We start from the raw sequence: 21161 nt of genomic DNA, 5'->3' as shown, positions 1-21161 counted from the left end.
GGGGGGGGCGGCTGTGGGGGGGGGGGTCCTCGCGAGCCCCGGCTCGGCCTTGCGGTGTTCCTGCTGCGGCTGGAAATGGGGAAACCCAGCTGAGCCCCCCCCCCCCCCCCAAGGAGCATCCCCCAAACCGCCCCGAAATGCAACCTGCTGGAATTCGGGACGGTCGCCCCTCCGCAGGCACCACGCTGAAACTTCGCCTTGATTTAGCTTGGAGAAGAAAATAAAGCCGGGGGGGGGGGGGGATTCCCCCCCCAAAATCCTCGCTCATGGTCTGGGCAGCTTGGAGGGGACGGGAAATGGCTGGGCGATTCTCCCTCCACCGCCCTCTCCTCCCGAGGCAAAACAAACCCCAAAGCCACCAAACCCCGCAAGGCGAGGAACAGACGGGCAGCAAGAGGGCTGGGGGGGGACAAAGACAAAGCGACACGGCGAGGGGGGGGGACAGGGACGGGGTGGGGGGGACAGGGAAGACGCGGCCAGCCCGAGAGGAGGATGCTCGGGGTTTTGTAGGGGAAACTCGGCGCTGCGCTGCTCCCTTCGGCCGCTCGCCGTCGCGATGAGTGATATGGAGCGGGGCAGCGGGGTCTGTATCAATCTGGCACAGCAGAAAAATGAATGAAAATTGAATTCCCCGAGGAGAAGCGGGGGGGGGGCGAGCCGCGCTCCAGACAGAAAGATAAATCAGAGCCCGCCGGAGAGGAGGAGAGCGCGGTGCCTGCCGACAGCGGTGGGGTAATTGGGGGAACCGCTTCGGAAGGTGGAGAGGAGGAGGAGGAGGAGGAGGAGGAAGGAGGAGGAGAGGCGCTGTCCGTGCATGTCCACGCGTCCTGCCGGGAAACTTCTCCTCCAAACCCGCCGCAGCGCTGCCGGTGCCTGGGGACAGCAGCCGCGTCCCCGGGGTCGGCTCTGGCCGCAGGTGGTCGGGGCTGCGAGGGCCTGGGCTGCGCTCAGCGCACCGGGGAGCCTTGGTTTTGGGAAGGGAGGGAGCGGGGGGTCAGGGCTGCCACCTCCACCACGGCAGGGAGCCGGCTGGGGGCTTGGCCAGGGCGGTGTTTGGGGGGAGGGGGGAGCTGGGGGGGCTCACTTCTGCGATGAGCAAGGAGCCAGCTGGGGTCCTGCTGTGCCGTTAAGCGCTGGGGTCAAAACCCAGCGGTTCCCTGACGTTTTTTTTCCTAAGGAAGCATCAGAATTAATACGTTCCTCTCCTTTCTCCCCCCGTTTTTTATTTACGCCCTTTTTCTTTTTTTCAATTGTTGGTGTCCCGCGGGCACCTGCAGCGCGTTTCGGGTGGGGGCGGCCCCTCGCCGGGTCCCATTTCGGTGTGGGAACGAGACCAGGGAAAAAAAGCGCCCGGGGGCTGCTCCCGGCTGCTCCCAGCCCTCCTCCCTCCCTGGCGTTGAGCCCCCCTCGCCTCTCCCGCACCCCTTCCGCCCGGCGCCACGGGCTGGGGTGCACGGGGCCGACCCAAGGGCCGGATCCTCATCGAAGCTCGGGAAGCAGAGCTCCCCGTCCCCTCTGTCGCGATTCCCCGCTGTCGCGATTCCCCTGTGTCGCGATCCCCCCTCTGTCGCGACACCACCTGACACCCGTGCCACGCTCCGCGGCCGCCGGACCCCCCGCGTGGGGCGCGGCGCCTCCAAGCCCCGCCCCTTCCCCGCAGGCTCCTCCCCCCCACCCCACGAGCCCCGCCTCCCCGCCGAGATAGCCCCGCCCCCTACGGCGCGGGGCGGGCGGGGATTGGCCCGCCCCGCCCCCGCCCCCCTGCGGGCGGTGACGTCAGGCGCGCTCCCCGCAGGGGAATGAATGGGAGGCGGGCGGCGCGGGCGGGCACAGCTGCGGCGCCGCGCCCGGGCCGCCACCGGCACCGGCACCGGCACGGCTGGGCTCCGAGCGCCGGGCACGGCGCTGCCTCCGGCCCCGGGGCTCCGCCGGCCCTGCCCTGCCCTCCCGTCCCCCCCCAGCCCGGGCCAATAAAATGATGCAGAGCTCCGCGCTCGCTGCCGAAGGGGCTGTCAAGGGGCTGCCGGAGATCCTCGGCGTGCCGGTGCAACGTAAGGACGCTTTTCTCTTCTCCCCCGCTTCGCTCCCTGCCGCAGAGCACGGCGCCGGGGGGAGCCGGGCGGGCCCGGCCCCGACGGGGAGGTCGGCGCGGCTGCGGCCGGGCGGAGGCGGGGGGGTGCGGGGGGTGCGGGGATGGTCGCGGTGCCCCCTTCCCGGCCCCTAGCGCACGACACCCCGCTATGTCGTTTATCGCGACAGGCAAGCCGCGGCGGAGGGGACAGCCCTGCAGCCGGGACGGGGAGGGCGGTGGTAGTCCCGCTGCGGCTGCGGGCTCCCCCACACCACGCATATATTTTATGTATTTATATATATATATGTATATATATGTGCACACGTCCATACGTGCCGCACAGCCACAGGTAGCGCACCCAACGGCCCCCCCCGCCGCCGGGATGCGGGCACAGCATCGCGCGGGGACGGCCCGGCCCCGACGTGCTGCGGGAGAGCCCCAATTTTGGGCCCCCCCATTTCCACGGGGCCGGCCGGACCCTGCCCTCCCGGGGGTGGTGGTGGGGAGCCGGCGGTGGGGGCGCTTTTGTTGCTGTTGTTGTTTATTTTATTATTTTTGTTGTTATTTTTTTTTCTCGTCGTTTGCAAACGGTTCCGGAGAACCGGAGCGTCCCGGCGAGCCCGGGGAGGGGGGAGCCCGTCGGGGGGAGCCGGGCGATGCTCTGCGGCCCCGGGGCCCCGGGAAAGTTGTGGGGCTTTTTTGGGGGGGGAGAGGGGGATTGAGGGGGACAACGGTGCGGGGACTAACGGGACCCGAGCCCCGGCGCCGTGCTGAGCGGGCGGCTCTGCCTGGGGTCGGCTGCTTTTCGGGGGGGTACAGCCGGCTGTGCCCCGTCTGTCTGCCCGTCTGTCTGTCCCGCTCTGCCGCCGGCCTTTGCCCCCATCTGCTCGCTGCTGAGCCCCCAAACTCCCTCTTCCCCCCCCCCCGCCACCCCCAAATCTCCTTCCCGTGCCCGCTGTGCCACCCACGACCCCCCCGGTCCCGGCCCGGTCGCCGTCACCCGGCCGCAGCCGGTGTCCGGGCGCCAACGGTGCCGGTCCCGACGGCTCGGCTCACCCCCCCCACCAGCTTTTTGGGGCTGTTTTCCCGGTTTTGTCCCTTTTCGTTCCCGTGGCCCGGCCCGGAGGCAATTACACGTCCCGTGTAACGGGCGGGCCCCCCCCGGGGCAGCGGGGCTCTGTCCCACGGCCGCATCCTGACCTCCCCCCGCAGCCAAACGACAGCTCCGGGGCAGAGCCGCGGAATCGGCGTTTATGGCCTCAAAATCTCGCTGCAGCAAGGGATAAACGAGGTGCCCGAAGGGAGATTCAGCCCCCAGCACGGCCCCTGTCCCCCCCCGGCCCCTCGGGGTGCCACCAGCCTCCCCCTCCACCACTGCCACTGTAACCGTATAGCGGGAATTAACAGGAAAAAATCAAACGAGATTTTGTTATTCTGATTTATTTAAGCACAGAAATTGGTGGCGAATAGATATCTATTTGCTATATACCCGTGTCCATATATATATATATATGTACATACATATACGTGCCACCGAGTTCTCCCCGCCGCCTGGGGGGCCCAAGCCGTGCAATTAATTCATTGCCTGGTGCTGAGCCCTGCGAGCAGCCAGCGGGCCCCGTGGCACCGCGATGTCGGGGCCCAATCCTGCCCAGGGATGCCTTCCCGGGGGGCAAGGGGCTGCCCCCGGGCGGGGAAATCCGGGAGAACCCCACCCCCCCCCCCCCGGCAGCCCCTGGGTGCTTCGTGCTAATTACCGGCCGTGATTAACAGCGCTATTTATTAACGTCCTGCTGCAAGGCTGAGGCCGCGGGGCTGCGGGGAGCCCTTCCCGAAATGATAAAATAATAAAAATTAAAAAAAAAAAAAAAAATCGCCTGGACGCGGCTATGGTGGCACCAGGACTGTCCCCCCCCATCGCTGTCACCGCCACCGTGGGCGGCTGGCGGGGGGGCCGCGGGGCCGTGCCACGCGTGGGGCCGCTCCGTGTGCGCCCATCCCGGGGTGGGGGGGGCCGGGGGGGGCCGCAGCGCCGTGCGGCTCCGGGCAGCCCGCGGGCAAGAGCCGGTCCTCGGCTCGGTTTTTGCTTTGCTTGGCTTTGTTTTGCTTTGTTTTGGCTTATTTTGTTTCGTTTTATTTTGATTTGTTTTATTTTCTTTTGCTTAGTTTCATTTTGTTTTGTTTGATTTCATTTAATTTTATTTTGTTTTGCTTAATTTTATATTTTATTTTCGAACGTATATTTATTTTTTTTCCCTGGCAATTTGGAGGCAGGCATTGTGATACCAATCGCGATTGTTTGCTTGTTGACGTGTGCTGCTGCCTTCGAGAGAGAGAAAAACCTCCGTCTGTTAGCTTCTGAGCACCTCTACCTCCCCGTTCAGACAAATAAACATGCACATAAATCACATTTCATAAACCAGCACGTATGTTTATGAAATAAGTGAGATAATTCACTTTTCAGTGCCACCGACCCGGCCGCTCTCGGGCTGGGCGTTGCGCTGCAGGCGGGCACACGCCGGCGGTGCCGGGGTCTCTCTGGAGCAGGGTCCAGATGGAATTGGGACCCCAAAATCTGGTGTTGGGCTGGGTCAGCGGTGAGAAAGGTGCACGGGAGGGCAAGAAGTTGGGTGCAGTCCCAAAACAAGCGGGGAGAGGGACTGCGGAACCTGCGTGTGCTGGGTTTTAGTCATCCTCGTGCTGTTAATGTTGACACGGGCTTAAATGCCAGCAATAAATACGGCCCGAAGGCCACTGGGATTGTAACTTATCTGCCCTCGAGAATTATAAAATAAACTGGCTTCACTTGACAGACTTGTCAGTAACCCCAAAGTATTTTTAAATAATGTTGGTTTGGTTTAGACTGTAATGATGTAATTTCCTACTGTGCCCTTTTCCTTTCTTTTTCCCCATTATTATTTTTTTTAACTTTTATTTTTTTCTTTCTTTCTTTCCTTTCCCCTTTACTTTTGCTTGCCTTTTTCCTTTTCATTCCCCTTTTCTTTTCCTTTTTTCTCCTTTTCATTTTCTTTTTTCCCCTTTTCATTTCCTTCCCCCCCTTTCCTTTTCTTGTCTTTCCATTTTTTTGTTCCTTTTTCCCTTTTCCTTTATTTCCCCCTTTTCTTTTCCTTTATTTTTCATTTTATTTTTCTCTCTTTTCCCCTTTTCTTTTCCCCTTTTCTTTTCCCCTTTTCTTTTCCCCTTTTCTTTTCCCCTTTTCTTTTCCCCTTTTCTTTTCCCCTTTTCTTTTCCCCTTTTCCTTTCCCCTTTTCTTTTCCCCTTTTCTTTTCCCCTTTTCTTTTCCCCTTTTCTTTTCCCCTTTTCTTTTCCCCTTTTCTTTTCCCCTTTTCTTTTCCCCTTTTCTTTTCCCCTTTTCTTTTCCCCTTTTCTTTTCCCCTTTTCCTGTCTGCCCTTTTCTTTTCCCCTTTTCCTGTCTGCCCTTTTCTTTTCCCCTTTTCCTGTCTGCCCTTTTCTTTTCCTGTCTTTCTCCCTTTTATTTTCCTTTCTTTTCACCTTTTCTTTTTCCCTTTTCTTTTCTGTTCTTTTTCAACTTTTCCTTTCCTTTCTTTTCACCTTTTCACCTTTTCCTTTCTTCCTTTCTTTTCACCTTTTCTTTTCCTTTTTTGTCTTTTTCATCTTTTCTTTTTTCATTTTTTTTCTCTCTTTTGCCTGTTAATTCCTCTCTTTTTGTCATTTCTGTTCTTTCCCTTTCCCCCCTTTTCATTTTCCCTTCTCCTTTTTCCTTTTTTCCCCTTTTTTCTTTCCTCTTTTCTTCATTTTTGTCTCCCTTTCCTTTCCTTTCCTTTCCTTTCCTTTCCTTTCCTTTCCTTTCCTTTCCTTTCCTTTCCTTTCCTTTCCTTTCCTTTCCTTTCCTTTCCTTGCCGTTCCTTTCCTTTCCTTTCCTTTCCTTTCCTTTCCTTTCCTTTCCTTTCCTTTCCTTTCTTTCCTTTTCCTTTCCTTTCCTTTCCTTTCCTTTCCTTTCCTTTCCTTTCCTTTCCTTTCCTTTCCTTTCCTTTCCTTTCCTTTCCTTTCCTTTCCTTTCCTTTCCTTTCCTTTCCTTTCCTTTCCTTTTTTCCCCTTTTATTTCCCTCTCCCTTCCTTCTCCCCTTCCCCATCCCTCGCTCAGTTTCCTCCCTCACCCCTCCGGTCCCGCTCCCCGTGCACCCAGGGCACAGCAGCGCTGGGGTGCGCGGGGCGAAGGCGATCGCCCGGCCGCTGCTCCAGGGGCAGCCGAGCGGCTCCTAATCTCACACGGGATTTGTGGTGGCCAGAAAAAAAATCCCCCCAGCAGCCCAGACATTTACTGTGAGCTGCTCTGCTGGCACCGGTGGGAGGGGAGGCAGAGCTGATGCGGGAGCATCTCCAGCTGTGAGTGTGAGGGTTTTTTTTCCCCCAAAATCAATCTTCCTTCATGTGTGCGTGTCAGCGTTCTGTGCATGGCTTTTACCAGGCAATCTCCTGCAGACTTTTACAGCCCCTCCTGTTTATTCCAAACTACGGACAGGTAGAAAGAGAGAGAAACACCCGGCTCGCCTGATCTATAGGAGCAGCCCGGCTGTAGGCAGATGCTGTATGCGAGTGTGAGGCACTGCACACACATCCTCCACGCATCCTCCTGCAGCAGGGGGGCTGCAGAGGAGGACGGGGATGTGTCGGACCACCCGCAGCGTTACCCCCCCGCCTGGAGCCCCTGCTTGCTTCAGCCCCTTTCCAGCGCCGGGGATCCGCAACATGTGGCTGGGAGACGGCGGGCGAGCCTGCAGCCCCAGCAGGGGGGAAACCGGGCACGCTCGGTCCTCGGGGTGAAGTGGGAGCAAGGAGGGGAGGAAGAGACGTTCGTCCATGTGGGAACAAATTTTGGAAATCTATTCTTCGATGCCGGCTGGGAAGAGGCTTCAGTCCCTGCTCCTGGCGCGGCAAACAGGTGGCAGAGAGCAGGAAACCGGGGTGCAGAAAGGAAAAGCAGTGTGCACGCACGGAGCAGCCAGCGGCGGGGCTGACGCTGCTTTTCTCTCCATCTCCCCCCCCAGAAATCCCCCAGTGCGCCGGCTGCAACCAGCACATCCTGGACAAGTTCATCCTGAAGGTGCTGGACCGGCACTGGCACAGCTCCTGCCTCAAGTGCGCTGACTGCCAGATGCAGCTGGCCGACCGCTGCTTCGCCCGCGCCGGCAGCGTCTACTGCAAGGAAGACTTCTTCAAGTGAGTACGGCACCCCAAAAACCCCGCCAGCAAAGCAGGCAAGCACACACACCATTTTAAAGCATCATTTCTCCAATTTTTTTTTTTTTTTGTCCTATCTATATTTTTTTTCAAGACCAAGTGCTTAGAAAAAGGAAATTTTGCTGCTTCACGGCTGCCCCAGGCTGGGTGCTGTTTGTCAGGATTTAACCCTAAAGACCCAGCTCCCTCTCGTGCTCCCTGCCCGGCTCTCTGTTATATTTTGCAGCCCGAATTGGTCTCGGTTGGCAGCCCCACGGTGCTGGGAGCTAGAGGGCAGGAGCCACCCGCGCAAGGCGCAGCGCTGCCTGCTCCGGGGCTCTGCTGATGCCGCTTCTCTCCCTTTGCTTTTATTTTTTTTTCACATTTTCCCCCCATTTTTTCCCTCTTTTTTTTTTCCTGCCTTTTTAATTTTTTTTCCTTTTATTTTGCTCCTGGTGTGCAAAAACCTCGTTTCATTTTGTTGCTGCTTTGCAATCAGCCCCTGAGCTGCGCAATGCACCCTCCTCGGTGTTTTCCCTGGCTCCTGCATGGAAGAAAAACCCATTTCCAGGGAAAAAATGGACTCTTCAGCAAAGATGCTTTATTCCATGATTGCTGCCAAAATTTGGGAGTTTTCCCCAGGGCTGGCAGCGGGTGTTGCACCAGGGCCGGGCACAGCGGGTACATTGGCGTTGGCTGCTGTGAGGTGAAGCGGAGGGGAGGAGGGACGGATCCTGCTGCAGGTGATGGAGCCGGGCCAACAAGGAGCTGCCGCACCTCGGGGACAGGGGCTGTGTCCCTGTCCCCATCCCCTGCAAACCCCAGGGGGGCCGTGCCGCGTGCCCCATCCGTCATCCCCGGCTGAACCGTGAAATGGCGATTACACGGCCGTAATCCCCAGGCAGGACTTTCCCCGTCTTAGTGGCACAGGGGGCTCGGTGCGGGGCTTCTGTGCCCCTTGGGAAGCCAAAACCACCACGGATAAACCCCGAGGCACCAGCAGCCCCTGGTGCTGTGCAGGTTCCCCTTCTCCTTGCTGTTGTGGCAGCCAAAAGTCGCTGCACAAAATGCCGCTGGGATTGCACGGCGGGCAGGCGGCCGCCCCAGCCCTGGTGGTAGCGTTTCCCCCGTGACGTTCTCCAGACTATTAATCTCAAAGTCATTTAAATAGCCGCCCGAAAGGTGTGGGTAATCGATGTTAATTAGAGCCGGGAGCTCAGCGATGTTCTCAGATTAGGTCCCGCCTGGATTATTTCACGCCGATCGATAGCTCCACAGCGGCCGCTTGCTTCACCTTTATTTCACCTGCCCCTGGACCCCAGCTCCATGATCTGTGGGGCACGTGGGGATTTCAGGCCGGCTTCTTTGGGGCTGCTGAAAAAGCCAGATTTTGATATATTTTTTTTTTTTCCCCAAGTCCCTGTTCCTTGCTGGTGCAATGAGTGCGCCCTTCTGCAGGCTTGCTCTTGGGCACAGAGAAATGGTGTCTGTCTGTCCTGTCCGTCCCTCCCTCTACCCCATCCCACTGTCCTGCGGGTGCACATGGAGCGATGGCACCCTTTGCTTTCTGTCTGTGGCCCGGGGGGGCGAGATGCACGCTTGTTGCACACTCCTTGCATGCTCCATGCAAGCCCTGTCCAAGCTCTTTGCTCCTTGCACCATTCTTGCACGCTCCTTGTGCACCTCTTGCATGTTCCTTGCAACTCCATGCACCATTCTTGTAGGCTCCTTGCACACTCCTTGCACACTCCATGCACCATTCTTGCACACTCCGTGCACCATTCTTGCAGGCTCCTTGCAGGCTTGCTGGGCCCTGTGCCCACCCCATGCCGGCACGGCCGGTGCACCCAGCGGGCTGTCATTATGGTGTAAGAGCCCCATCATTCTGAATTAATCTGGGATTCATCATGCTAGCGGGGCGGTGTAATTAATTTATTTGGTATTAATGTGGATGAAATATGTACTGTCCTTGCAGGGGAAATCAGGCAGCCTATAAGCATTAGTTAAAAGAACCATTAAAATCAAACCTTCCTCAGATCCATTAGGCCGGTCTTTCATGTTGAAGAAGATAAAACCCCGGCGTGTGAAGTGTCATGCATAATTAGCTTGATTGCTGGTTTAAACTCTGCCCCCTCTCCCAGCTCCCCCCCCCATCCCGATTGCACCAGAGCCCACCCGTGCCCATCCCCGGCCAAGGCTCAAGGCCACCGCTTATCCTTGCAGGCGTTTCGGGACCAAATGCACGGCATGCCAGCAGGGCATCCCCCCCACACAGGTGGTGCGGAAAGCCCAGGACTTCGTCTACCACCTGCACTGCTTCGCCTGCATCATCTGCAGCCGGCAGCTGGCCACGGGTGACGAGTTCTACCTGATGGAGGACGGGAGGCTGGTGTGCAAGGAAGACTACGAGACCGCCAAGCAGAACGGTAAGCACGGCCCCCGGAGCACCTCGCGCCTGCCTCCAGCCTCAGCTTTGAGGATTTTCCGGTCCTGGAGCGGGTGGGCTTCCCTTTAGGCAGGGGCTGCTCCTCCAGGCACGTTTCAGGGATGCTCACGCTGCTCGTTTGCTCCCAGATGACTCCGAGGCGGGGGCAAAGCGGCCCCGGACCACCATCACAGCCAAGCAGCTGGAGACGCTGAAGAACGCCTACAAGAACTCCCCCAAGCCGGCGCGGCACGTGCGGGAGCAGCTCTCCTCCGAGACGGGGCTGGACATGAGAGTGGTGCAGGTGAGCCCCGGGGACGCCCCCCTGCCCCCACGACAGGCTGGTCCCAGCAAGGGGGGTGCTGGGCTGCGGGGTGCTGGATCGCAGGCTGCTGGGCTGCATGGGTGCTGGGGTGCAGGGGTGCCAGGCTGCATGGGTGCTGGCATGCTGTGGTGATGGGGTGCTGGCTAGCACAGGTGCCAGCATACCGGGGTGCAAGGATGCTCCGTTGTATGGGTACCTGGGAGCAGGGGGGGCAGAGCTATGGGGGTCTTGGTATGAGCGGATGCAGGGTTGTAGCAGGGCTGAGGTGCTGGTTTGCAGGGGTGCTGGGTTGTATTGGTGCCAGGTTGCACAGGTGCTGGTGTGCGATGGTAATGGGGTGCAGGGGTGCTGGGTTGTATGGGTGCCAGGTTGCAGGGGTGCTGGCATACCGGGGTGCTGGGTTGCCAGGTTGCAGGGGTGCTGGCGTGCCATGGCAGTGGGGTGCAGGGGTGCAGGGTCGCACAGGTGCTGGCCTGCCGGCGTGCCAGGGGTGCTGTGTGTCACTGATGTGGCATGCTGGGGTGCCACATTGCAGGGGTGCTCGGCTGCACAGGAGCCTGGAAGCCGGGGTGCAGAGCTGTGGGGGTCCCGGTGTGTGGGGCTGGGCTGTATGGGCGCTGGCGTGCTGGGTCACGGTGCCACCAACGTCCCCGTTGCCTGCGCCAGGTGTGGTTCCAGAACCGGCGGGCCAAGGAGAAGCGGCTGAAGAAGGACGCGGGGCGGCACCGCTGGGGGCAGTTCTACAAGAGCGTCAAGCGGAGCCGCGGGGGCGGCAAGCTGGAGAAGGAGAGCTCGGCCGAGGACTGCGGCGTCAGCGACAGCGAGCTCAGCTTCCGTGGTGAGCGGGGCCAGGGGCGAGGAGGGGCCAGGGGGGTCTACGGGGTTCTCCGTGCACTGACACCCCCCTCTGCTCTCCCCCTTGTCCCTGGCAGAAGACCAGATCCTCTCCGAGCTCGGCCACACCAACAGGGTTTACGGCACGGTCGGGGACGTGGCAGGCGGACAGTTGATGAACGGCAGCTTCTCCATGGACGGGACGGGACAATCGTACCAGGACTTGCGGGACGGCAGCCCCTACGGGCTCCCCCAGTCGCCGTCGTCCATCTCGTCCCTGCCGTCCCACCCGCCCTTGCTCAACGGGCTGGACTACGCCATGGACAGCGGCCTGGGGCTGGTGGCACACGGGGCGCAGGGGGTGAGTCAGACGCTGCGCGCCATGGCCGGGGGGGGCCCCACCTCCGACATCTCCACGGGGAGCAGCGTCGGGTACCCAGACTTTCCCACCAGCCCGGCCTCCTGGCTGGACGACATGGATCACCCCCCCTTCTAAACGCTGCTCGCCCCTGCCCCGGCCCCCCTCGCAAACCCGCTCCCACCCCCTCCGCCAGCAGCCCGCAAACGCAGCACCGCCGGAGGCACCCGCCGGGACGTGAGATGTTTCCAGGATCTCCCGTGGGAATTGGACACGGAGGGCTTTTTGGGGATGTGGGGAGGGAACGGGGGTGTCCCCAGGGCATCGGTGATGTCTGGGACTTGGCGGGGATGGGGTCGGATGCTTTTGGGTGTAAGCACAAGGGAGGTGAGGGCGGCACGGCGGGGAAGGGGGGCACCGGCCCCGCTCCAGCCTCGTCCCTCCCCGTGTCGGTGGAGAGCCACGTGCTCGGGCGGGATGGTGGCGGGAGGGGAGGACAATCAGGGAAGGCAAAGTCTATATTGCAGAAGGGTTTATTTTTGACCCCTCCTGGGGGTGATGCCGCTGGCTCCTGGCTTGGGCGGCAGCAGCGGGGCGGGAGTGGAGCTGTCGCCCTGCGGCTGCGGGGCCGTGATTTATCCCCGGGCGCGCAGGAGCGCTCGCGGTGCATCGCTGCGGGCTGTGCCTCGCTAGCGCGGCACGGAGGAATTACAACAGGGAAAAAAAAGCCTCGAGCCCAAGAGGCCCAAAATATTGGTCGTGGCCGGAATGCGCGGGGCTGGCACGGGGAGAGGGGACGCGGCGAAAGGTGGTTGCGAGCAGTGGGGTGAGGCGAGCCTGTTTGCTCCTGGGTATTGCAAAAACTTCCCCGAAAAACAGAGGAGAAAAGGGCATTTTGTCAGCTGCACGGTGAGGAGCGAAAGGCACATGGGGGTGAGCCCCGGCCACACACCTCCTCCAGGTACCAGGACCGAGTGTGGTGCAGCCAGCATTGGGGGGGGGGGGGCGTTGCCTGGGGGTGGTTTTGGCACCCTTGGGTGCACGCACACAGTGGGCTGAAGGCACTCGGTCTGACGGCTGAAACCCAGCTCAGCGCCTCGCGTCCCCGGTTCTGCCGCAGCCCCGTGCTCGGGGATGCTCCCGGCTGGTGGCCGGGGCCTTCGGTGGTGCCCCTGGGTTGTGCCGGCTGCTGCCAGAGCCCAGAAAGCAAAGGGGAGAACAAAAAATAAAAAAAATAAAAATTCAGCCGAGGAAAGCACATCACCAGGACGTTCCCTTGCCCCCTGCCTGGGGGTGTAATGCTGCACCCATGTGCCCCCCCCCCGCTGTGCCCCCCCTTTGGTGCTGCTCTGTGCCAAGCTCCCGGCCCTGCCAGGCACTGGTGGGGGCCATGGGATGGCGGGGAGGGGGGACAATGGGTGGCAGACCCCTGCAGGGGGGTCCCCACTGGCTGTGCTTGTTTGCTGTCCACCCTCCCCCACCTTGACAAGGCCAAATGTCTCCCCCTCCCCTCATTGTGTAAATTTTGTACAGTTCCAGAAAGTGAGAGTCTTGTTTCCTGGGAAAAAAAGAGAAAATAAAAATAAAATCAAAGAATAAAACCTTATTTATTGCCATGTCTTCGGGGAGACACAACATCCCCCTCTCCTGCCCCCCTCCCCAAACTTTGGGCCCGGGGCATTGCTTTGTACCCTGCCTCCTGCGCGATGGCATGAGCTGTGTATGGTCAGCCCCGCCGCACCGAGGGCGCGCCATGTAAAATAAACTCGGGACGCTCTTTAGCAGCTGCTGTCTCTGGGCTTTTCTTCCCCACCTGGGGGGGCAGTGGCTCAGCAGCCATATGCAGCCCGCCCCCCCGGATGTTGGGTGGGCAATACTTCGGGTGAGGTTGAGCCTGGGGTCCCCAGGACTGGGACAGAGATGGGGTGGCTTCAGCTTGTCCCATGGAGGAACCTCGCTGAGCTGGTGACTGCATCCCGGTGGCTGGGATGGGTGATGCCAGTTTTGGCAGCTTGGCGCGGATCCGGCACACCTTACACCAGCTGTGCTGCTTCTCGTGGGGTGGGAAGGCTCAGGGTGGGCACCTCCATCCCTGCCACTGCCACCTGGGCACCCCAAAACGCCCAAGGCAGGTGCAGGTGAGAGGCACTGGGGGCGCTGAGCCCCGCCATGGGCACCGGTGTGTTGGCTTTATATATTTTAATCATTTTACCATTTAATGCTTCTCAATTAAAGTGATTTCCTGGAGTAGATGCCAAGCTTAGCCCGAATGCACATTAACCACTTTCTGTATCAGTAGTTAAAGGCACCGGGGGATTTAAGCAGCAATCCGCAAGGCTGTTGGGGAAAAGGTTTGGCTGAATAAAGCAGATTATAAACAATAATATATGTCTTTCTCTTCCCCCCCCCCACCCCACTCTGCTTTTTTTGGAAAGGCTCCAACCTCACAAACAGATCTAAAGTGCTATAAACATCTCCAGGGCTGCGTGCTGAGCCCCCAGATGTGCTCCCTGAAAGCCGGGGCCTCGCCGCTACTGCTTTCCACCCCAGGTTTAAAAGAGGTTTTTATTGCCCAGTGCATCCGTCAAGCCCAGGGTCCCTTCGTGCTGTCGGTGGGCAGAAGGGCTGACCTCCCCCGGTGAGGGCAGGGGGCCTGGAGCCCCCAGGCCAGAGGAGCAGCCCCACGCTGTGCCGTGACAGTGGGCTGTGTGTCTTTGCCTGCCCCGTGTATGAACAATGCATGCTGGTGGAGGCCAAGCCAGCACAGCAAATGCCGTCAGTGTCAGCCAAAAAACCCAGCCTGTGGGTTTTATTCTACGTTGAAACCAGTGAAGAGGATGCATGAAGTGGCACAGGTCTGCATGGCCCTGCTGTATTTCAGCCCTCTTTTCCCCGGGATGGGGGCACCCATCCCGATGGCTTCCCAGGAGCCATGTCACTCCCTGCAAGGCAAACACACGGAGGCACCATCCCGACACTGTGCTTGTTTTTATTTATAATACTTTGCTTGGACCCAGAAGAAAAAAAAATAAAAATACACCGGGCCTCGCCCCAAAGGGAAGAGCTGAGCGGCCGGGCCGTGCCAGGTGCCGCCTGGCCAGCGCAGGAGCGGCCTTGAACACAGTAAAACAACATCGGGGCCTTCTCCAGGCCTCTCTCCCCTCCCTCCCCCAGAACACTGATAAATGCCAGAGCATGCACAACCCTGATCCTGTCCTGCCTGCGGGAGGCCAGCCTTCGCACCCGAAAGCCCAGACCCTGTGCTTTAAAACCTCCCTGGCCCGTCTCAGGGCAAGGGCCTCGCTGCAGGCCTCGATGTCCGTCCTCCCACGTTAGGTCTCGCCGGCGGCGTGCTGCCGCAGGGCCGAGGTGATGGCCTTACAGTCCGTCACCTCCTCCGGAAGGCAGCCCTCCTGGTCCCGCAGCATGGGGTCGGCTCCCGACTTCAGCAGCAGCTCCACGATGTCCAAAAACTCGCAGGCGGCAGCTGCAGGGAGAAAGGGAAGGGTTAGCTGGTGGGTCGTGGTGATAGGCCCGATCCGGCTCGGTGGTGGCGGTCAAGGGCCAGCGCGGTGGCTGGCGACTTCCCCTGGGTGTCCCAGGGGCAAGAATGGGGATAAGCCAACCACTGCTTGTGTTTGCACTTAATAGTGTGAGGGAAAGAGGAGACAGGGCCTGGAAACCTCCCTTGTCCTGCATCCCAGCCCCGGCATCCTGCGGAGCCGCTGGCCTGTGGGGCATCACCCTGGGGACATCGGGTAAGGGCACAGTTGTCATGTTAAAAAAGGGGTGTTAAAAAAGCAGGAAACCTCAGCGCTGAAGAACTGAGCCTGGCTAACACCAGCAAAAGTCCCAGTGGCTCCATCTCCCCTTCCCACATGGATCCTAGTGAAGCCAACACTGTCTTGGCCCCATCTGCCCTACAAGACTGCGAAGGAGGCTTCCTGTCGGATTGGTGTCTCTTGGTTTTAATCATATTTCATATAATTAATTTCATATATATATATTATCTTATATTTTAATTTTAATTATATAACTTTTACAACATAACTAACACTTTTTTTTGCCATTAAATGTAGTAATTAGAGTGTCTTTTGCATTACTCTGCAGTTTTTTTGTCCTGACCCAAAGGGACAAGCAGCAATGTTTAATTAAAATAAATTCAACCTGCGATTGGAGCTCGGCTGGAAAAAGATAAAAAGGGGTAGGGACAGGACTGATGACAAAGCAGGTGGCAGCAGGGACATGGGGGAGCCCGGACGGAGGGGCTGGGGAGGGAGCACCCGGGGGTGGCTGTGGAAAAGGAGCAGCCCAGGGATGCCAAGGCAGCGGCATCCACAGTGCCCGTCCTCCTCCTCCCGCTGGGATGGGGGGCCGCGTGCCCCGGGGGGGGGGGTGTGGATTTATCGCCCCCTGGGAACCCCTATTTGTCAAGGGCCGGAGCGGCAGCCCTGACACCAACAAGGGTGAAGATGAATTTTCATTCAGCGCAGTTTGCCTTCCGACTCCATTAATCCTCAGGGTTCAGATGATGAATTTCTTTCTCTCTCTCTCTCCTTTTTTTTTTTTTTATTTATTTTCCCTCCAGCGTCCCCTCCCACTGCCCTGCCACGGCACAGACAGAGCCGAACAGATGGTGCTTTACAAGGAAGACAGAGCGCCCATGAGGATAGAGAGCCTGCCCACCCTGCGGCCACGTGGCCGCGAGTGCTCGGAGAAGCCTTGATTTCCTCTGGGAGCGGCAGTGGCAATGATTTTAGTATTCCCTGTGGGCGGGTGGATGGATGGATGGATGGATGGAGGGATGGAGGGATGGGTGGGTGGATGGATGGATGGATGGGTGGCAAAGACCAGGAGGCCACGCTCGTGCCCGGCCAGTCCCACGGGCGAGAGGAGCCTTGGGGAGGCAGCTGAGCGCTGGCCTCCGCTTAACCTCCGCTTAAACCCAGGGTCAGCACCCTGATGGGCGGAAGGAGGCAGAATTTATAGCCCAGTGCATCTTGAGGTCCGACGCCGGCTGTAATCAGGAGAGCTGTCGCCACAAGGCCAGCTGTCAGGCCGCGCTCGCTCATAAAAAGGGATGGCTACACCCTAAAAGCAGCCGCTCGTGGGGCTTAACCCTTCCCAGAAAAGGCTCGAATAAAAGGGGAGGCCGCATTCTGCCCAGCACTGGTCTTGCAGCTCTGGTGTCTGTGCTGCAATGAATGCCTCGGTTACAAAGCCCTTACAGAGCTGGCTGGCATCAACTTTTTGGCGAGCCCCAGTTTCAGGCCAGTAGCAGCTTGAATCAGAGCAATTGCCTCATTTAACAGAGGTTCAAGATTCGGGTTATCTGTGGCCAGATCTGCTACATAAGGGAACTAGGAAGGAAATCTCCTGCAGACCAGCCCCATGGGCTTGAGACCCAGAGGCTTCCCCACAGGTGACTTACAGGGATAACACTTGAGGGAAGAGAAGATTGTCCTTTAACACTCACAACATTTCAAAAAAAAAAAACACCTGGAAAACCCATTATTTAGACATCAGAGCTGGCCAGGTGGATCAGAGAAACTACTTCTGAAACAACGTTAATTAAATCAGTTAAGTTTTTGTTAAACACCCAGCCCCAAATTTGGAACGAGCTGGGCAGAGAACAAGGCACCAAACTGCTGCTCTCCAGACACCGCAGCACCAAGCAGCAGATTTTCTGCTTCGGTCAGAAGGATAAGAAGTTGAAAAATGAAGCATCCTACAGGAGAGATCACACAGGGAACACTCCCGCATTATTGTAATTGCAGTCTTGGTTCAAGGGCCCGGGAATCTGGTAGTCTAGCTCCAGATTCAAGTGTTGTGTCTTGGACCGATGGGCTACAAAGCAATTTTGCCATCCTGCTACTGTCCTTGTGGAGAGATCAGAAAGAGAGAAAGAGGCACAAACACTTCAGAATGACAAGTATGCTCTTAATTACACAGTGACAGCCACTGAGAGGGAGTATAAAATAATAACTGGATATGTCTTAATTTTGGAAAAAATTATGATAGAGATTAAATCGATTTTTTTTCTATTCCCTGTACGTCAGCTCTGCATGTGTCACTTCAACCTCTTTACTTTTCTCATTTAGGGATAGAACAATCTTTCAATTAAAAGAACTGCTACAAAATCTTGCATCTAACCAGCACGTAGTTGTAGGAGTGATGCAAGCTGTAACATTGCCCTGCTTGGTTTTGCAGCAGAGAATCTGTTGAGCTCTCAGCTGGCACCAAACCAGCCTGTAACCAGGACACTCGGAAGTTAGACCACATTCCTCATGGATGTAGCCACTGGTTAATCAAACCCATCTTCCCTACTGATGTTCCTGCTGAAATATGCTTTCTGTACATAGCTCCAGCTGCAAATCCATCCTGTTAAGAGAAGACAACCAAGGCGTGGGGCAGCTTACCATAATGGAGTGCAGTCTGGCCTTCACCATCCTGGAAGAGAGACAGAGACTTGATTTTAGAGGTGTAGGCAATGCTGTGTGGCTAGAAGTAAATGTCAGTTTAAAATAAATAAGGTGAATCACAGCAATATTTTAATTGACTAGATCAACAGTCCCAGACACCCAGCTATGTAGCGGCCAGGCTCTGACCCATCATCCATCATCAGTCCATACTGATGGGCAACCGACACCTAGCCACGCATAACAGCACGTGGGTCACATCATGACACCAGTATAATTCAGTTCATAAAAATGAAGGATTTCGTTCCTGCAGCCTTACTTTGGGACCCTCACTAATGCTGAGGCTTTGGTGGCATCTACCTCTGTAGATGCCCACCGAGAGCTGCTCTACAAGCACAGCCTCAGCCAGCTAGTCAAGAAACAGGTAAGGCACCTGGGTGCCAGTACAGCTCAGCATAGTGGACACAATGAAAAAAAAAAAAACACAAACTCGGATTGAAGACACCAGCCCTTGGTGTGTCCTGCCCCGTCCTCCCCGCACGCTGGATGCGTGTCCCATCCCCAGACCCAGCAGCACAAACCTGGCACCACCCTGTGCCGCAGCCTTGTCCCGCCACGGGAGCAGGTGAAATAACAGAAGGGAGGAATTACTGTCCCCTTTGCTTTCACTGCCCCACCAGGATTAGCCTCTAAGTCAGCTCCTTGCCTCCTTAATGTATTTGCATCTGTTTATGGAGACTTAAGTTTTTAATTACCACCATCTTTGGGATTAAGGTGCAAATTCGACTGCCCACCACGGATGCTGGAGCCAGCAAAAGGAGAAAAAAGGAGAGGAGAACAGGTAGAAACCACACAGAAAACTGCTGCTTGGAGATGTCTGGTTTCCAAGCCGGTTAATATCAATGACTTTAGCTATATCCAGCTGAGAAACTAGGGACAACCCATGGTGTAGGGTGAGAGCTGCCATGCCTTGCCCTGGGACTCTGCACCGAGATGGCACAGGAGCAGCAGAGACAGCAGACAGAGCAGGCATTTGCTGCCCAAACATCTCTTTCACATCCTTTTTGCGACAAAAGGTGGCGGGTGAGATTTTTTTCCTTCCCTATGCCACCACGCAACTAATGATGCTTGGTGGTGCCGTGGCGCAGGGACCCTATTTCTGCAGCTCCTACCCCGGCCCCTGCTGCGACGCCAAACTTTGGGAGGGGGCTATGCAAAGGGGGGGTCCACGGACCCCATCAATGGATGGCAGCTGTTAATTCCTCTGTGTTAATGAGGAATTGGACCTGGTGCAGAGCCACAGAGCGGTTCAGAGCAGCGCTGGGGACAGCACGGACCGGAGCGGGGCTGGAGGAGGAGGAGAGGCGGCAGCAGCACGGGTGAATTATCGGAGAGGCAGGCTTTAAAATATGCAGGGTGTGCACAGGCTGGGGGATGGGAGGCGAGCTCCGCTCTGCATCACCGCTCTCAAAATTTCAGCCAGCAATAGCGACAAAAAAAAAACCCGCAGGTGGATCGAATCGGAGAGGCACAACGGGACCCGGGCACCCTGGCAGAAATCCCTGCCTGGAGGAAAGCTGCGCCTCAAAGCTCCTTGCAAAATGCCGAGGGCTGGTCCAGAAATGCTCCAGACATTTGTTCCTCTTCCAAAGGCCTGCGCTGAACGCTGCTGCTTCACCAGAGCCGCCGTCGGGCTGCCTGACCGGCCTTTTTGCTGGGCTCCCGGGCAGGTCCTGGCACATAAAATGCGTCTCTTCAATCCCAATGCTGCTTTTAAAAAGAGCTATTAATCCCATGTTATGCAAATGCTGTTTACACTTTATTTACACCGTTTTTTTTTTTTTCCCTTCTGAGCCTGACCGCTGGCCAAATGCCATTTGTTCCACTTCTCCAACGCAATGCTGTTCGCTTCTCTTTCCTCCGTGACAATTTTTAATCCAGGGAAATGGAAAAAGCTCCAGCATGGTCCCTTGCTTAGGGCCTTGAAATGCCCTCCGGCGGCTGCTGACGGCAGCCCCTCGTTGGTTTGGGTTTCTGGAGACGCGCGGCTCATTGAGCCCCCTGCGTGCTGCGGCTGGGCACCAGGCATGGCCGCGCTCATCCTTCAGGGTGCTGTGCCCGCACCTGGGCACTAATCGGACGGGCCATGAAAGTAAGTGTTACGGCTCTTGCTGGGGAAATTTCAGTATATGAATGCCACCTACCAGGCTCTGGAAGTGTTTGTGTCAAACCGCGATGCGCAGAAGTGCTCTCAAGGCGAATTCTACCTGGTCTTGGTGCAAAGGACACCTCCCAAATTGAGGCTGGAGCTGTTAATTTTTCTCCACTGAAACCGATGGGAATACTTCTTTGTTTGGTTTATATAAAGCACCAAGCCAGAGGGGGTGTTTGTCGTGATTGCTTACTTCTTCTCGCTCCGATTTAGCTTTTGGGTTGGGGAAATGTAAATCACACGGCGCTGCGACTACAGCAGAACCCAGAGCCCATTGATACCTACTGAAACCAATCATCTGATAGATCTGTAACATAAAAACCTGAATGCTTCCATCGGTCATTTCCAAAGTGCAAGTACGGGAAGTTTGGTAATCGCAGTGCTGGCACCCTTCGTTTCTGCATTAAGGCACAGTAAAAGTTGGAAATGTGTTCTTATTCCAGCGGTCACTTCTGCAGTGCTAGATGAGCACAAAGAGCTGGTGCTGGCCGGTCGCTGCACTGGCTCTGTGAGGTGAAACACAAAAGCCCCTGCAAGTAAACACAGCTGTAATATTTAGTGTTTCTGTGAAGCTTTGCTTGAAGCAGCCACGGCACGGACAGACGCCTGTCCCTCAGCCCCTTTAGCAGCACCCTTCTCTATATAAAAAGGAGGTGCTTGTTGGAACAGCACAAATCTAAGCAGACAGAAAAAAAAGAAAAGAAGAGAAAGGCAGGAAGGACAATTCCGCATTCAAATGCTCGAGCCCCGCAGGCCGACACACAGCGGATCGATTCCGAGCTCTCCTCTCGCTTCCCGATGCTGAGTGTCCGCCGCAGCAGGACAGCGGCAGGGCTGTGTGCCCCCAGCAAAACTCACCTGTAACCCCAAAAAAAGCAAGTGGCTGGTGCAGCAAAGCCTCACCACAGCACAGCACACTTCTGGCTAGCTTTAAAATATTAAAATTAGCTGCATCGCTGCTGGAGATGGGTGGGGATTTCCATGCCAGGAGCAAGCGCTGCAGCTGGTGGCAGAGCCCGCAGCCACCACAGGTCTCGGGGAGGCAAACCTCCTCCGGGCACAGATCACCTGCCAGGACAGACAGACAGACAGCTGTCCAAGGCCGCTGCCGAGGCTGCAAAGAGGCCCAAGAGGTGTGAGGAGGCTGGTAAAACACCCGGGCACTGAACGTGCTCCAGAGCACGAAGGATGGGCTCCTGCAGAGAACATCTCGAGCCAGGTTTGAGCCTGCAATGCTGCTGGTCTGGGTGTGTGGCCCCGTGACAGTGCACTCACTTGTAAGCGTTTCAGCCAACAACTTATCCTTCTGATATGA

General features: G+C 57.2%; 2 protein-coding genes across 2 annotated transcripts in view; one reads left to right on the top strand and one right to left on the bottom strand.

The window, feature by feature from the left end:
• Positions 1–1949: 1949 nt before the first annotated feature.
• Positions 1950–12213, top strand: LHX4 (LIM homeobox 4). Its single transcript, XM_040565182.1, has 6 exons — positions 1950–2051; positions 7102–7273; positions 9497–9699; positions 9848–10002; positions 10690–10861; positions 10956–12213. Exons 1-6 carry the CDS (start codon positions 1976–1978, stop codon positions 11351–11353), a joined length of 1176 nt encoding a protein of 391 aa, XP_040421116.1. The 5' UTR covers positions 1950–1975; the 3' UTR covers positions 11354–12213.
• Positions 12214–14184: 1971 nt separating this feature from the next.
• Positions 14185–21161, bottom strand: part of ACBD6 (acyl-CoA binding domain containing 6) — an 81997-nt gene continuing 75020 nt past the window's right edge. The window contains exons 7-8 of the mRNA XM_040565179.1: positions 17635–17665; positions 14185–14702 (exon numbers count right to left, since the gene is read on the bottom strand). Coding sequence (XP_040421113.1) covers positions 14548–14702; positions 17635–17665 — 186 coding nt within the window. The 3' untranslated portion in view covers positions 14185–14547. The remainder of the gene's footprint in view (positions 14703–17634; positions 17666–21161) is intronic.

Source organism: Cygnus olor, chromosome 8, assembly GCF_009769625.2.
Source record: "Cygnus olor isolate bCygOlo1 chromosome 8, bCygOlo1.pri.v2, whole genome shotgun sequence".
Lineage (NCBI taxonomy): Eukaryota > Metazoa > Chordata > Aves > Anseriformes > Anatidae > Cygnus > Cygnus olor.
This window is presented reverse-complemented; position numbering and strand designations above follow the sequence as displayed.

What these genes read in the sequence shown, in the direction of transcription:
- LHX4 (XM_040565182.1), top strand. Translation starts at nt 1,976, where the DNA reads ATGATGCAGAGCTCCGCGCTCGCTGCCGAAGGGGCTGTCAAGGGGCTG. An exon ending in CCTCGGCGTGCCGGTGCAAC is followed by an intron (nt 2,052 to 7,101) that starts GTAAGGACGCTT and finishes CTCCCCCCCCAG; the next exon opens with AAATCCCCCAGTGCGCCGGC. An exon ending in CGAGACCGCCAAGCAGAACG is followed by an intron (nt 9,700 to 9,847) that starts GTAAGCACGGCC and finishes GTTTGCTCCCAG; the next exon opens with ATGACTCCGAGGCGGGGGCA.